The following is a 14,800-nucleotide window of genomic DNA, read 5'->3' as shown; positions in this document are numbered from 1 at the left end:
ATGGTTGTAAGTTCCTTAATTTAGGAAAGAAAAGCAGCATAAGCTGGTTACACTTCCTACCTGTCCTTCGGCACCTATGCTTGCTAGAGATACCACTAATGCATCCAGCCACAGAAATTCTTAGGTGAACATAAGTGTTACCACAATCAAGGAGGGATGTGTCTTTAATAAGCAGAGTCTTTGCTGGAAGAATCAGTTTTCATGGATGGAATATAGAAAAATGAAAAATATGAAGAAAAATGAAAAATGCCATACAAAAGGCAGAGAGGTTTTGCTTCCTTTTCTAGGATGATACATGGAAGAAACAAAATGCAAGAAACAATCCTTGAATACAGAACGAAGCAATACAAGAGAACCCAAGTTTGGAAAAATTTCTGGCCTTCAATGATTCTCATTTGTGGTTTACCTTTTTTTTTTCCCTTATAACATACAGCTCTTAATGATCCTCACTGAGCATAAAATTTATTACAGTGGACAACCAAGAGTTTTCATATTTTGAAAAACTGCACACTACAAGCATAGTCTTTGACACGTTAGGAGTTGAGTCCTTTGGTATAACCTACTAATTGGCACCTATTCTCTGAGCCAGCCACTTGCCACATCTCCGTGAGTATCTTTCACCAAGGCAGGCCTAAGTAATTCTGTAGTTGCTGACCCCTTAAGTAAGCAGCTGAGATCTCTCTTGAACCTGGATGTTCAGCAAGTCCAATTCCTATCATTCTCTAAGAGGAGCCTAAAAATGGCCTGGACACTCCTGTGTGCAGCTTTAACTGCTTCAAACATGTCTGGGAGCACAAAACTCTTTTGTCAAATCACCAGCATGTTTTCCTTCAGAGAGAACATCATCCCCTTTCTTCTAATGATTAAAACAGGAATCTCTATCAACTTGAATACACCTGAGTACGAGGCAAAAGAGTTTCTCAGACACAAACTGAAATGGAACCCTGTGCCACCTGGTAAGTTATGTCTCAAACATGAAAGAACACAAATGTTCTCAAGCATAGGTACTAAGCAGGGCAGGCAATCTTTCTACAGCTGCTCTCACAGGCCAACCTAGGTAAAGTTTGTTGCTATTTAGAGACAGATGAATCAGTGAGACTTCCTCTGAGCAGCCAACCAAAATACAAGACCCAGGAAGGGAGAGCTAAGACAGACAGTTACAGGTACTACAGTGGGGGTTAATACAGAACAGTTATCCTTGCTAGCTCAGTTCCTGCTGTGGGCAGAGACTTCTACCGAGTTGCAAAAAGCAATGGATGGAATCTATTATCCTGAAAAAAATGACATGCACAAGATGCAAGAGTACGATAAAAAAAAAACAAGTAGCAATATTAATTCAGATAATACTGCATTTAACTAAACTGATGACAAAGTCTCAGGGAGGTTTTACCATTAGCCAGCATGTGTCAGTCCACAGAATTTGATAGCAATAGCGCCAGAAGTGTTAGATAAAGACTATCACAGCAAAACAACACTATTCCAGAGCCAGACTGATATGAGGACAAACACTTATGCTCTGTGATCTGAAACCTTCCCAGTCTGCAGACTGTTTGCTAAAATTCAACTACTGGAATGTATCACTTCTTAATCAGAAGCAGAAACTTACAGTAGAGGAACCTCAAGTCGATAACTTTGTGTTATCTTTTTCTATCAGAAGTAGCTTCAGAAAAACCTAATTTCTATACTTCCAGTGGGATCCCTGCTTTGCATTCAAACTTCCAGTGAACAGTCGAGGTGTTCAATATCTACCATGGGTGACGTACTTTTGACATAGGAAAGATACAAGAATTACAGACCTTTCTCTGTCATTTACCCTGTACTTCTCTGTTACAAAGGAACACAAAAATAATATCTTGATTTAAAAGGCAAGAGAAACTATGCAAGAACTACTTAAAATACTAGTTTAACCTTAAAAAAAAAAGAAAGAGAGAGAGAGAGAGAACAAGGCTAAAATCTGTTACTAACAGCAGGAAGATACAAGAAAACTGTGGACAATGGCTTTTTAACACTAACACCAAAAGTAACCAAGCAGCATTTGGGGCCACACTGCTCTGTATACTCCTACCATGGTGGGATGAGTAGGAGCATAGGAGCACAGTACCAGTACAGTCTCAAAAGAGCCAGCTAAAGACCTCCCAGACTCATATACATACATACATACATATATATATATATATGTATACACACACACACACGCACGCACACACACAGATGTGTATAACCCTCACTGGCAATGGGATCCACATGTACACAAAGACCATCTGCAGTGTGTTCATTTTTCCCGCATTTTGTTCTTAATGCACACATGTGATACGTAATGGTTACAGCCAAGAAGTAATCATTTTTCCTATGTGCTTTGGTTTTTTTTGTTGTTGTTGTTGTTTTTTGTTGTTGTTTTTTTTTGCCTTTTACACACACACACGCACACACACACACACAGACACACACAGACACACATCCTATTTGCATCCACTGAAAGCTATATGACACAAGAGATTAAAGAGATTCCATGCAGCCAGTAAGGCAGAGCTCCTTCAAGCTTTTCGCTATGTAACAATCCTAACCTTGGATTTGCTCCGTCTTAGCTTTGTGCTCCCTTACAGCAAATTGAAGATGTCTGCAGGCTTTCTCCAACTTTCTCTTCAAATCCTGGCACAAAGTCTCCTTTTTTTCAAGCTCTTGGCAGCAGCACTCAGAGCAAAAATCTTCATGAGCCCAAAGGTTCCTTTTCTTACATTTCTCATCTGCAATAGCAATTACTATATGTTATACATCACCCATGGGATCAAAAAGAATCAAACCCAACATTACCATTTCCACTGGTGCACTTGGATATTCCTTCTTTCACTAGGAACGCATACAGTGTATTAGTTCAATTAAAAGAATCACAACAGGCTGACCTCAGTTACAGAATGTACAGCATTATCTATCAAGTATTTGAGCCCTTTCAGCCTCAGTACATCCATATTTGTCATGTTTTGAATCTAAAGAGAGGTCTCAGCATAGACTGTAGTATCACATTTGCACATTAAAAAACAAACAAACAAAAAAAACACAAACAGAGGCTTTTGGAATCATCTGCAGGGGAGGCGCTACCTGCTGCGAAGGCTCACATGTGGCTGAGTCTAGTTAAGCCAAGAGATTTACAAAGACTGGGCCACTTCCAGAAGGGCAAAGGCTGCTCTCTATAGCCAGTACAGGGAGCTCTAGAGACCAAAGAGCCACGTTGCTTGTATTGTTTTGTGTTTAATAGATGGCTTGTTGTTTTGGTGTTGAAGGAATTCAAGCCACATTATAGGCATAAGGCCAAAGATTCTCTTGGGCTTTGTTGCTTTATGTTTTTTTGGTTGCGTAAGAACTCAAACTAAACAGAAAGCTCAAGAGAGATTTCTGTGCCTCCCATGAAGTTTTTCTTCCAACTACACCATCTCCATAGTATGCATGATGGTTTGGAAAGAGCTACAATGCTGCAGAGGAGGAAAAAAAATAAAATAAAAACACACACACACCCACCAACCCCCATCCTGCAATTCAGGTTTTCGAGAATTAATTTCTAGATTAAAAAAATCTGAATGACTACTATGCCAGGTGAAGTATAACATGACAATGTTTTACATGAAGGCAGAATTCTTCATCTTGTCTACTGATGAGATGAAGTAACACCTGATCTTTGAAACACTAGTTGAATATTACCCATTTTTGAGACACAGTTTGGATTATATCCTGCATGGTATGTTCAGCCTGGTCTTGTTTACTAGCTGCCAAATACAGAAGGCACTAGCATTCCTCTATCCAGAGTCACCTAGGAGTAGTAAATCTGCAGCAGATACTATTAATTCCTGAAAAACAGCTTTAAAAAGTAGAAAGCTACTAATATTCATTAAATTAAAGCTTGAAGTCTACCATTAGATCAATAATCAGTAGATTAGCACCATTTGTCATGCAGTTTGGGCACTTCTAATATAGTACAAGCTACACAGCATTAAACAATACAATGTCAGAAAAACTGCATATTCCTCTGTCATCGATACATTCACTAGGTAAGTAAGCATGCAGTATATTCAATTATCAATTATTAAAGACTACTATTAACAAGCTTAACGCCTTGATTTTATCATCAATTAAATTAAAACAAAACCAGTACCTTTATCTGTTTCCGTTTCCTGTGAAGGAGGTTGTCTTGGCATTCTTTGCTTTTCTATTTGGTGTCCAACACTGTACACAGGAGGTCTTGCCATTTCTCCAGTTTCTCCTTCACCACTTTGCACACAGCAGTATGTTTTTTCATTTACCTTAGTCAGTAGTTGCTCATATTTCTGCAATTGAAAACACTTTCTGAAAACTCAATATAGAGCAAAAAAAAAAACCAATAACTTACTTAAATAAATTAGGTGTTAAGAGGAAAAACAAGTCACCCTTTGTTGCCCAAATAGTTTTAGTAAGTTTATCTTAGGTTTAAAATCGGACACAGAACTGTACATGACAGATTCAATCGTGAGGAAAATCTCTATCCAACATGCTAAGCTGTACCCAGTATAATTCATTGCAATAGTAATTATCCCGAGAGCTTTACTTTAGAAACTTTAATGCAACAGCCCTTAACGTCACCAACCAGTGTCCTAAATAATAAATAAAAAGTAAACTTCAACTATTCAAGGGCATATCTAGCAGAAAGATTTTTGACTCATTTAGGGAGTTTCTGCATAAAGATGGCTAATAGAGGGACAGGAAGTCATAAAGAGAAATAATGTTACTTTTCTTTAGTATCATGCTATAAAAGAAGACATTACTATGTCTTCTACTACTACTAAGAAAACTCTGCCTCTCTACTACTCTACTGCTATTAAGAGACTTCAAAGCATTGATTGGCTTGAACTGCATTTGAATATTAACAACAGTTTACCAAGAGGCATGCACATCTGTTGCAAGAAACATATGAAGCTTAAGCAAAAATTTCTGATTCTTTGTGTAACATATGATTCAGGAAACCTTTAGAAGAATAAATTCTAGACAGAAACTTCCTACAACTACGAAATGGTATAACAGCATCATGAGAAGTTATTTCCACCACTACCCGTCTCCCTGCCTTTTCTTAAAGAATAAGGCAATTTATTTTTCTGTCCTATTCTAGGATAAATTCACAGCTGCTGAATGTTGGGTAGCAATGGCATTTCCGATGGGATGCTCCCCATAATCAAAAACTTACTGCAAGCATAAGCACTGCAAAAGAGGAATCTGTCAAAACAACAGAAAAACAAAAGAACCTTTTGGATAAAATTCGGCTTAGTGCTAAACTTCTCTAAAACAGAAATAGCATAGATTTCCTCATGCAGGCATGCATATCAAAAGAAAAAAAATCATAATCCTTTCCCTAATTTGTCATTTAAAATCTTTTTTTTTTTAGTTCCACTACAGATAATCTGCAGGAAGATTTTAATGTTTTCACTTTTACTTATATCAGAAGAAAAAGTCACTATGCAAACACCTCAGTGGAACATTACAATCCACTAAATTACTCCCCGCAAGGTGATGGAAAGTCTTCCCACTCTATGGTCCAAAAGAGTTCACATATATGAAAGCCATCAACCATGAATTACTGATCGGTATTTTCGTTTTAATCACCAATTACTTTGGTAAAAACATATTCCAGGATAAATATCTTCACTAAATACTGGAATCAGTTCAAATCAAGACCCTTAAAAGCAACACAGAACAGAAAATTAATGTCTAATGAAGGCAGAAAGGTTGATAGAAGATAATTAGCTTTGTGGATGGACTAATCATCAGGCCCTGTATTTTACAATAATTTTATATTTGTGTAGTTTCACTGACTACAAAGAAACAGATGGAAATCACAGTCTGAATGACATGTTATTTCACCATTTAATCTCTAGGTTATGAGCCAGAGTGCTTCAGCTATGTTTATTTATCATTTATTTTGTGTTCTGTTGCAATTAGGAAAATATTTTGTTTTACTTTGCCTCAAAAAAAAAATTAAAAAAAGAAATCATAGGGATATCAATGACATACTGTTTCTAACAAACACCCTGTAGAGTGAGGTGCAAAACCATGTTTTGGGGGTTCTTTCCTTAAAGGCTTGTCAGGATTATAAGAATAAGCTGCAGCAAACCTGTTTTAAAAGGGTATGTGCCTAATACTTGTTAAGTACACAAAGGCATGAGCAAACACGTATAGACCACGAGCCTTACCACACATAGTGAATATTTCAGTTTGTCACTTGATATACGTGGCAGGGGAACATTTGGACATAACTCAAAACCTTAATAAGCATGATTTTCTGTCTGTCGTCATAAGCTTCTCTAAATAACCCATTTTGGAGTACAGTTTTCTGCTTTTTGGTTAGATTTGCTTTTACCTTAGATTTGTTTTTACTTTAACTTGGCTTACCTTAATGGCAATTAAGGCAACTAGCTAAAATGATGGCACTCCACCACTACAGATGCATTAGCTGTTGGAACCGTGGTGTCAGACCAATACTGTGCAATCGTCATCCTACTCCAGGGTGTACCTGCACTCATCGCATAGACTGGTCCGACAGCTCACAGCCCTAATTATTGACCTACCAGTCTAAAGATCACAAGAGGTTCTTAACAAGCTCCCAAACTGAAGATGATGGATCACATTATTTCTAATACTAGAAGTCATTACTGTGATTTCTAACCAGATTTTCTCTAACTTAAGCATTAAGAATGTGAAAGCTACACCTACCTTCTTCCTTTTCACCTGTCAGAGGTAGATTTAGCTTCTTTTTACAATTCTAATGGACTGCTATTAATGAACTCAAATGTAGGCCTGATTCTCAGGATTATGATGATTTTTTTTTTTTTTTAAATTACCAAAAAATAATGTAGGGTCAAATTATCATTTCCTAAATCTCTCTTCTGGTTGGTAGTTGTAGTTTACAGAAACATTACCTCTTTCCATTCTTGCTCAGCCTTTGCTAGAACTATGTAAATTGTGCTTCTGTAGGCCTTCTGTAGGCAAGCCTTTAGTTTCTCTTTACATTGATGATTTAATTCAGAAGGAGTGGTGAAGCACTGATCCTTCCAAGACGGCTCGTTATTTGTGCAGTTGACTAGTTCTTCATGGATTTCTCTTAATAAGGCCTCCAGCTCAAACAGCATCCTCTCCTCATATTGATTAATTTCATTCTGGAGTCTCTTTGTTTGCTGACCCTCCCATTCTCGCTGCTTTTGGTCTAGCAACATCTTTATTTCTGCCTCTTTCTGAATAGACAGGTCATTTTTCTGCTTTACAAGATCTTCCTTTGCTGTTGCAAGTACCTCTTTGATTTTGTTTCTATGATCATCTAAAAATGAACGGTAGTCTCTTTCATTCTGCTCCCGGATCTGAAGGATTTCTTCTTGCTTTTCTTTGTTCCACTGAGCACGAGCTTTTGCTACTTCTGCTTTGATAGTGGCAGGGATTTCTTCTTTCTTTAGCTCCAATTCCTTTCTTAGAGAAAGGACCTTTTCTTCAAGTTCTTTCACTCTTGGTCCAGATTTCTCTGTATTCTCCAATTCTTTCTTCCATTTCTCTTCAGCAGCTGAGAGAACTAGAGCTAACTGGTGAATATAACAGAGACAGCTCATTAACAAACAATTCATTTTAAAGCACAATGCACTACATAATTAACTACATCAAGAGTCAAGAATACCTGAATATCACCACCATACATGAATTTCACTGTACTGCTGACTAAGATAAACCAACAGCCTTTCCCGCACACATCCCCTCACTCCCTACAATATAGAAAGACTTTAAAGGGGTCACTCATTTAAGGCCACAAAATCCTTTTCAGCCAGAAAGGGCTGCAGCTTTTTATGGAGATCCTCGAGGATCCCTACTCTTCCATTTCCTGGATGTACAAAGCCAGTGTTTTCAGCAAAGAATGAATGCTTATCTGGCATAAACATCAGCTTGACTGAATGACCAATTCAGCCCCAGTTTGAAGAAGGAGGTACAACCACCAGATTTCCCTTCCAAACTAAGATGTTCTGTTATTCTATGACTGGCATGAAGCAATCCAATCAAAAGACTTAAGTATGCCCCCTTTAAAGGAAAAAGGGCACGTGATCTTGTTAATAGGCTTGCTTTAATAATCTGACACAAAAGTGCCACAGAATATCGATATCCTTCCTTAGATGTTGACAACCTGGACAGAACAATCCATCAGTTCCAATCCAGTATATACCATATAAGGTATAGTTAAAACCTCTCTGCCCAATAACTCCTATTAGTTATTAATAACTCCTATCTTTTGTACTCACCCAACTATAAACTTCTCTGGTTCTGCATTACCCACCAATTCGCTCTGCAGTCATTTTCATATTTTCTCTCTCATATTGAATCACTAGCAATCTTTCAGAAATCATTTTCAAATTCTCATAAAAAACATAATCCTGCAGGCAAAAAACCCTCAATGCCAAAGGACACTAGAAATATGTCTCGTTAATGATTCCCCAATTCGGTCTGTAAACGTTCTCAGGTTGTATACAAGAGTTAGAACAGTGAACAGTTTAGCAGTACATATAAAACACAAGTATTCTGTGCTACCTGTTTTGCTGCACTCTCTGCATGCTCCCTTTCCCATTTTTCCTGTTCTGCCTTTAGATTTATTTTATACTCTTTGAGGTCTGTTAATTCTTGAAGCCACCTAGCATGAGCTTGTGTTAAAGCTGCATCTACCTATAAACAGGGAAAAGAAGCTACTTTAACGACCACAATTGAAAACAATTTCATTGCTACTTAAACAAAGCAGTGAAGAGTTAGTTTAGATTACGTATATAGAAATAAAAAATAAATCAGACTTCCTGCATCTTCTGCATTTCTTGTTCTCATCTACTAAAATAATAACAATTTCAAGCCATTTTTTCCTTAAAAGAAAAAGGTATAAAACTATGTCAGTTATGCTCAGTTCTGTTCAAAATTCCTGCAGAATTTCACCAACTGTGTAAAGTGTGAAAAAATAACAACTACAAAATATGTTACTGCTTCTTCAGTAAATAATGAGCAGAGTTTACCCAAGAACAGGTAAGGTGACAGTGCTTAAAAATTTATCTAGGTCTATTCTGCACATTTGCACATGTCAGTTTACAGGCTCCAGGCAGACAGAATAATTATTTGTTACCTGGCTGGAAAGATTTTTATGGTATTTATTTTCCAGTTCTATTTCAAGTTCTTTTAAGGCCTCTTCAGAGGCCATCTTTTCTTTCAATGCCTTCTGGAGCTGCAGTTTCTGGTCCTCAACAATCCTTGCTAACTCTTTAGATGAGCTTTCATCCGTAACCGTTATTTGATCAGTTTGGGTGCTGTAGTCATTATATTCAACTAAAATTCTTCTTGTTTCTTCCAGTCTACTTTGCCATTCTCTTTCTATTTTTGCAATGACTTGTTCTTTTTTCTATGGAAGAAAATATATATATATTTTTAAAAAGAAATCTCCCCAATGTCTAAGTAAATCAAACTGCACCATCATCTAAGAAGAACAAAATCCATGCTGGGGAAATTGATTTTATACCAGTAATCCTCCCTGACAGAGGAGCAAAACATGTTCAGAAGTCAGTGCATTTCTTCCTTCCAAATCAGGTATCTACATTGCTGAAGAAAAACAAAATTTAAACTTCGAGACATTTCTTACTAGGTCCTTTTATGTCTGGTCCTTCCTTCCTCCCCACAAGTACCCTTCTGGCTATACCTTTTGTAAAGGGGTTGGGAGATGCACTTTCTGTCTTTTATTTGGGGGCCATATAAAACTCCTTTGTGTAAACATTCACTCAAGACACTAGGTTGAAAATATAATCATAGCTAATAACCTGCTGAAGTAAGACATCTCTACAGTGCATGTAATACCTACTTGACTTCAGAAATGTCTACAAATACAGATCCTTTACAACTATTTGAAATGGCAAATTAATAATTTACAAGTGTATTTTCTTCTGAGAAAAAAAAAAAAAGTATTTCAAAACCCCCAGTATAAGCTCCACACCTCCTTCTCTTCCTTCTCCCAGTGGATTTTAACTAATGCAACTTCCTTTTCAACCTGCTGTTTAATATAAATTTCTTTTTCTTTCAGCCATTGGTTCTTTGCTGCTATAATAGAAATGTTGTACTTCTCCTCAAGCTCCATCCTCTGGTTGCGAAGTGCGTCTTCCTTCTCTTGTAGTAGTTGCTTCTTAACCTGGGGAGGGAGGGGGGTTAAAAAGCAAAACAAGATTTTAAATCAAAGATTTAAATTCAATTTATTATTTAATAGTATCTTTGCATTAGAGTTTTCAATAATGAGATGACAACTTCCATCATCACCAAGTGTTTTGTTGGAAAAGTGTCAAATATAAAAATTCCCATTGCTGACTCAGCCCCATAAAGGGTCATAAACATGATTTTAGAAAAACCACTATGAAAATAAGTAGCTAGTGGGAGGGGTTACTTCTATATTTTTATCTATAAGACACCTACCAAGTTAAATGAACAACCAACAGCCCACTCTTGTTAAGTTTCTGATATAACTGCATAGTTTCCAAAAATCTTCTCAAAAGCAATTAAATACATTTCTTGATATACCTTAAAAATAAAACAGTCTGAAATGAGAGATTTATAGGTATTTTCATCATTACCTTGTCTTCCTTCAGCTGCTGCTCCTCCTCAAACTTCTGCTTTAAGGTAGCTTCCAAGATGTCCTTCTCACCACAAACTGATATATAACATTCCTTCACTGCAGTCATCTCTTTGTTCAGCACCTCTATGTCAGCCCTTCAGATCACATATTATTTATAAGTTATTATAAGTCTTTACATTCAGCAAATAGCAAGCTTTTTTTTTCTCTTTTGTAAAAAGAGTAACTAGCATTGAGTGATGAGAGAAAGTACTGAAAATTTTGAGTAAGAACCAAAAGAACAAGCCTTACTTAAACTGTGATATTGTCTCTTCATAAGCCTGAATAAGCTGCTGTTTTTCTTCGGTATATTTCTCTATAAGGTCTTTCTCCAACTGGGCTTTTGTATCCTCATGATGTTGCTGATACATTCTTTCACACCTGTGATTTGCAAAGAGGAAAACACGAAGAGTAAATTATTTATTTATTGTTTTCTTTTTAGAGTAAAACTATGGTTTTAATGCTGCTCTTCCTTATAGATAACTGGTGCAAAAATTCACACGCACAAACAAACAGGATTAAAGTTAGTAAACAGAAGTAAGGCTTACCTGTCAATGGCTTCTTGTTTATCCTCATCAAAATCTTGAATCATCTGTCTCATCTGAAAACAGAGATCTTGATTTGAATTTTTCAGTTTTTCCTCATTTGATTTCAGCTCTTCAATAGTCAGAGCATGGTTCTGGACAAAAGTCAAATAAAAGGGTTTTAAGGAAACTTTAATTGCAGATTTGGGCACTATTTTACTGAGGTTTTTTATTTATAGGAATATACAGCTTTTCAATCTCACCTGAACTTCTTGCATCAAAGTTTCATTAGACTTTCTGAGTCTCAGAACTTCTTCCTTAAGATTATCAGAAACAGGTGGACTAGCCACTAAAGTATCATTCAGATTTTTCACAGGCTAAAACCAAACAAAATTAAAGTCAGATCTTTCAAGATAGACTTGTTTGGGAAGTTGACGCTTTTTTAAAAAAAGTTAACCTCTGAATAAGTATTTTACAAAAGAACGAAGGAAATGATCACAGCAAAAATAGTATCACTGTTATTCCAGATGAATTCTTGAAATTCATAGGATTTTTGAAGTTCCAAAGAGCATGTGCAAAAGCCTGTTTGCAGGCTCACTGGCAACTACCATCCCTTTGGGAGCATACTTTCCATGTACAACCTGATACTCTCAGCTTTCTCCCAGAAATTATGAGGTCTTTTTTGAGACTAAATGACAATAACTTTCATCAGTGGAAGAGTTCTGATCCCACTCTTCCCCCCCCCCACCCCCGACCTTGGAAGGGAGGGAAGGAGAAAAAAAAAAAAAAAAAGGCAGAAGGAAATAGCACCAAAACAGCAAAATTGACCTGAGCATCAAACACAGGTTTGCTTAATTGTAATAAATACACAGCTTTAAGTTCATTCTTCGGTCTGTTATCATAAGAAATTTAAACATTGGTTTGGTTCACTTAAATCCAGTACCTTTTTTATTTTAACGTCAGGAAAAACAAAACAAAACAACAAAAAAAACAAACCTCTAAGGCTTTTGATGCTTCTTCTGCTTTCAGCAGCTGTTTGCATTCTTCTAATGCTTTCTGGCAATCTTTAAGGTCATTCTGCAATTGAGTAACCTGGTTTCTCTTTGTTTTATTACTGCTCAATGACCGTTCTAGTTCAGCTTTTAGTTCTACGATAATTTCATCTTTAGAAAGTTCTTTGTCTGGGTCTCTATTTTTTATTGCACTAGTAGGGAAGACACAACCAATTCCATTTTATAAAACACAAAAACAAGCAAAAATATGCTACACACACGTACACACAGATACTTGAAAGTTAGTTGTAGTAAAAGAACAACTAATTCTATTGGTAAGACAGTGGTTCAAGTATAAGAGAAATAAACACAAAAGTTTTATGTTTTAATCAGTCATGTTGTAATTAACATATAGAAAAGTGGGTTTTTTTTCCATTTTGTGAGGTGTTTTGAAACAACTCTTGATTAATTGTATTAAGAGATAGCTTTAGAATTAAGTAGCTAAGCAAAATCGTTTCAGCGCAATGGTATCTACGCAGATATCCCCATAATTAGCATGAAGTCCACCCCTAGAAATGTGTGAAGATATGGTTGCCTTTTACTGAGACATTAAGTTGTTGTCTGCAGACACATTAAGTGTCCAAGCAAATTACTATAATCCCTCCTAGATATGCCAGATTTTACCCATTTGGAATAAGCTACAGTTAAGCAGAGCTCAAGGTTTCTGGAACACGAGCCAGTTGCCCGTCCATGTAATGCTGATTGCATTACAACAACTTCCTGATTACTCGGTTGCACCTGGGAAATGCTTTCTCTCCTACTCTACTAGTAATTAACAGAAAAGTTTTAATCAGAAGTTTTTAGAGCAACTTAGAGTAAAAAGATGCATCTACTTCATTTTCTAATATCCCCTCCCTCCAAAATAAGGCAATATTGGACTTATAAATTCCAAATATTTGTTAACCAGTAATTAGGAATCCAAATTATGGTATTAATTTGGTTTCATGTCTTCCAGATGCCCTGACAATATATACATGATTTCAAATATTTTGAATTACATATTGATCCTAAATGACTATCTTTCACTGAAAAATCAGATATTATGTATAATTTCTTAAGAGTTTTAGATTTTGCTTTGACTAAGAATGATTCAATACCTGCAAAATCTTGATTTTTTCCAGTCGAATTGTTTAATTCCCAGATCTACATAAGATTCACTCAGCTCTCCACCTGCATCATTCAGAAATACTCCAAGTTTGGCAGCAGATTCATACAGAGTTATTTCTTTCTTCAGTTCCATTAATTCTTCCTTAAAGGAAGGAACAGAAATAAGTCATATAGAGCTGAGAAACTGCAAGCTAACGAACCAGTTCAAGTGACAGTTCTTCTTAGAAAGGCGATATATAGTGGTCTTATTTCTAACTCTATTTATTGAAATACTCCAGCATTCATTTAATTTCTCAAAACACGTTTTTTTTTTTTTTTTTTTACACTATCATTCCTCCAGCAAATGTAAGGGAAACCTGCAATTTAAGTGAGGATTGTTTTCCATCACTTAGTACGCCCTCTTATTGGCAAAAGGCACATCTCAAAACATAGTATTTTTAATTATTCCCATAGCCTTATTTATGAGATTCTTGGTCATATCTAAACATACCAATTGCAAATCTACATTTTTCTTGTTCCATAAACAGACTAACTAGATGTAGGATATTAGTAGTGCAAACCCGATATACCTGCAAACAATATATTTCTTTAAATGAAAAACAGATCCAACACGCAATAATGGAGGAAGAAAGAATAGATAATCCTTTACTGAAGAGAAATGTGTTTCCCACAACATGCAAAAAGTTTCAACCTACCAATCTCTTACTCATAACAAATCTCTCTAGAAAAAAAGTGGTAACATATTTAGTAAAATTAATTAACCTGCAAAGCCTTGTTCATGTTATTGCTTATCATGTGTGCAGACTGAGCTTGTTGCAGTTGAAGCCGTAACTGATTTGTCTCCTGTATCGAGCCTGTTGCAAGAAGGAAAGAACAGGGAAGAGGGAGAGACAGAAATATAAATATGCAAGAAGAATGATGACACGGAAAAAAAAAAAAGCTCAGTTAAAAATAGTGACACTGACTCTCATAAAAGGCATTATTCTGTCTCCTTTAGCTCCCTCATATGAAATACAAAAAAATTATAGTGAAGGTTACTACCATTCTGAACAGCTTGTTTAAAGTTTAGAACTATTATAGTGGTCTTATTTCTTCAGATTTTTTAATAGTAGATTTAAAATTAAACGCCATGAGTACCAAGATATCACAAATATTCACTGTCCTTGCATATCACCAGAAGCAAAAACAGAATCATGTACCTGTGCCAGAAAGGTAGGAGGAACAGGATTATCTTAAAAAAGGTCACCTTCCCCTCCTCCCCAAATTAATGGATTAGCCTTATGCAGTGGACACTTTTTATTTCTTTAGGTTATTTGATGAATATAGCACACCGCAAAGCCACTCTCGTTCTTCACTTGAGAGTTACACTGTTAAATACCCTATTGCATTCATAATTACATATTAATATTTAAAAAAAAAATATGACTTTCACCCTAACATTT

The 14,800-nt window shown here is 36.2% G+C and overlaps 1 protein-coding gene across 2 annotated transcripts in view; it reads right to left on the bottom strand.

Moving 5' to 3' along the window:
- The window catches only part of CEP152 (centrosomal protein 152), a 29,098-nt gene that overhangs the window by 4,222 nt on the left and 10,076 nt on the right, over nucleotides 1-14,800 (bottom strand). The window contains exons 10-22 of one of the 2 annotated variants that reach the window (XM_088540281.1): nucleotides 14,121-14,212; nucleotides 13,349-13,500; nucleotides 12,196-12,403; nucleotides 11,463-11,576; nucleotides 11,224-11,354; nucleotides 10,928-11,056; nucleotides 10,638-10,773; nucleotides 10,010-10,201; nucleotides 9,152-9,424; nucleotides 8,578-8,709; nucleotides 6,936-7,586; nucleotides 4,145-4,316; nucleotides 2,565-2,744 (exon numbers count right to left, since the gene is read on the bottom strand). In XM_088540281.1, the coding sequence (XP_088396407.1) occupies nucleotides 2,565-2,744; nucleotides 4,145-4,316; nucleotides 6,936-7,586; nucleotides 8,578-8,709; nucleotides 9,152-9,424; nucleotides 10,010-10,201; nucleotides 10,638-10,773; nucleotides 10,928-11,056; nucleotides 11,224-11,354; nucleotides 11,463-11,576; nucleotides 12,196-12,403; nucleotides 13,349-13,500; nucleotides 14,121-14,212 (2,562 nt within the window). The remainder of the gene's footprint in view (nucleotides 1-2,564; nucleotides 2,745-4,144; nucleotides 4,317-6,935; nucleotides 7,587-8,577; nucleotides 8,710-9,151; nucleotides 9,425-10,009; nucleotides 10,202-10,637; nucleotides 10,774-10,927; nucleotides 11,057-11,223; nucleotides 11,355-11,462; nucleotides 11,577-12,195; nucleotides 12,404-13,348; nucleotides 13,501-14,120; nucleotides 14,213-14,800) is intronic. The other variant, XM_088540290.1, reaches the window with a different exon arrangement.

The sequence above is a fragment of the Tinamus guttatus genome, unplaced genomic scaffold (assembly GCF_059628265.1).
Source record: "Tinamus guttatus ecotype Peru unplaced genomic scaffold, ASM5962826v1 Tinamus_guttatus_pri_ptg000004l, whole genome shotgun sequence".
Classification (NCBI taxonomy): Eukaryota; Metazoa; Chordata; class Aves; order Tinamiformes; family Tinamidae; genus Tinamus; species Tinamus guttatus.
The sequence above is the reverse complement of the archived record's forward strand: the minus strand, read 5'-3'. Positions and strand labels throughout refer to the sequence as shown.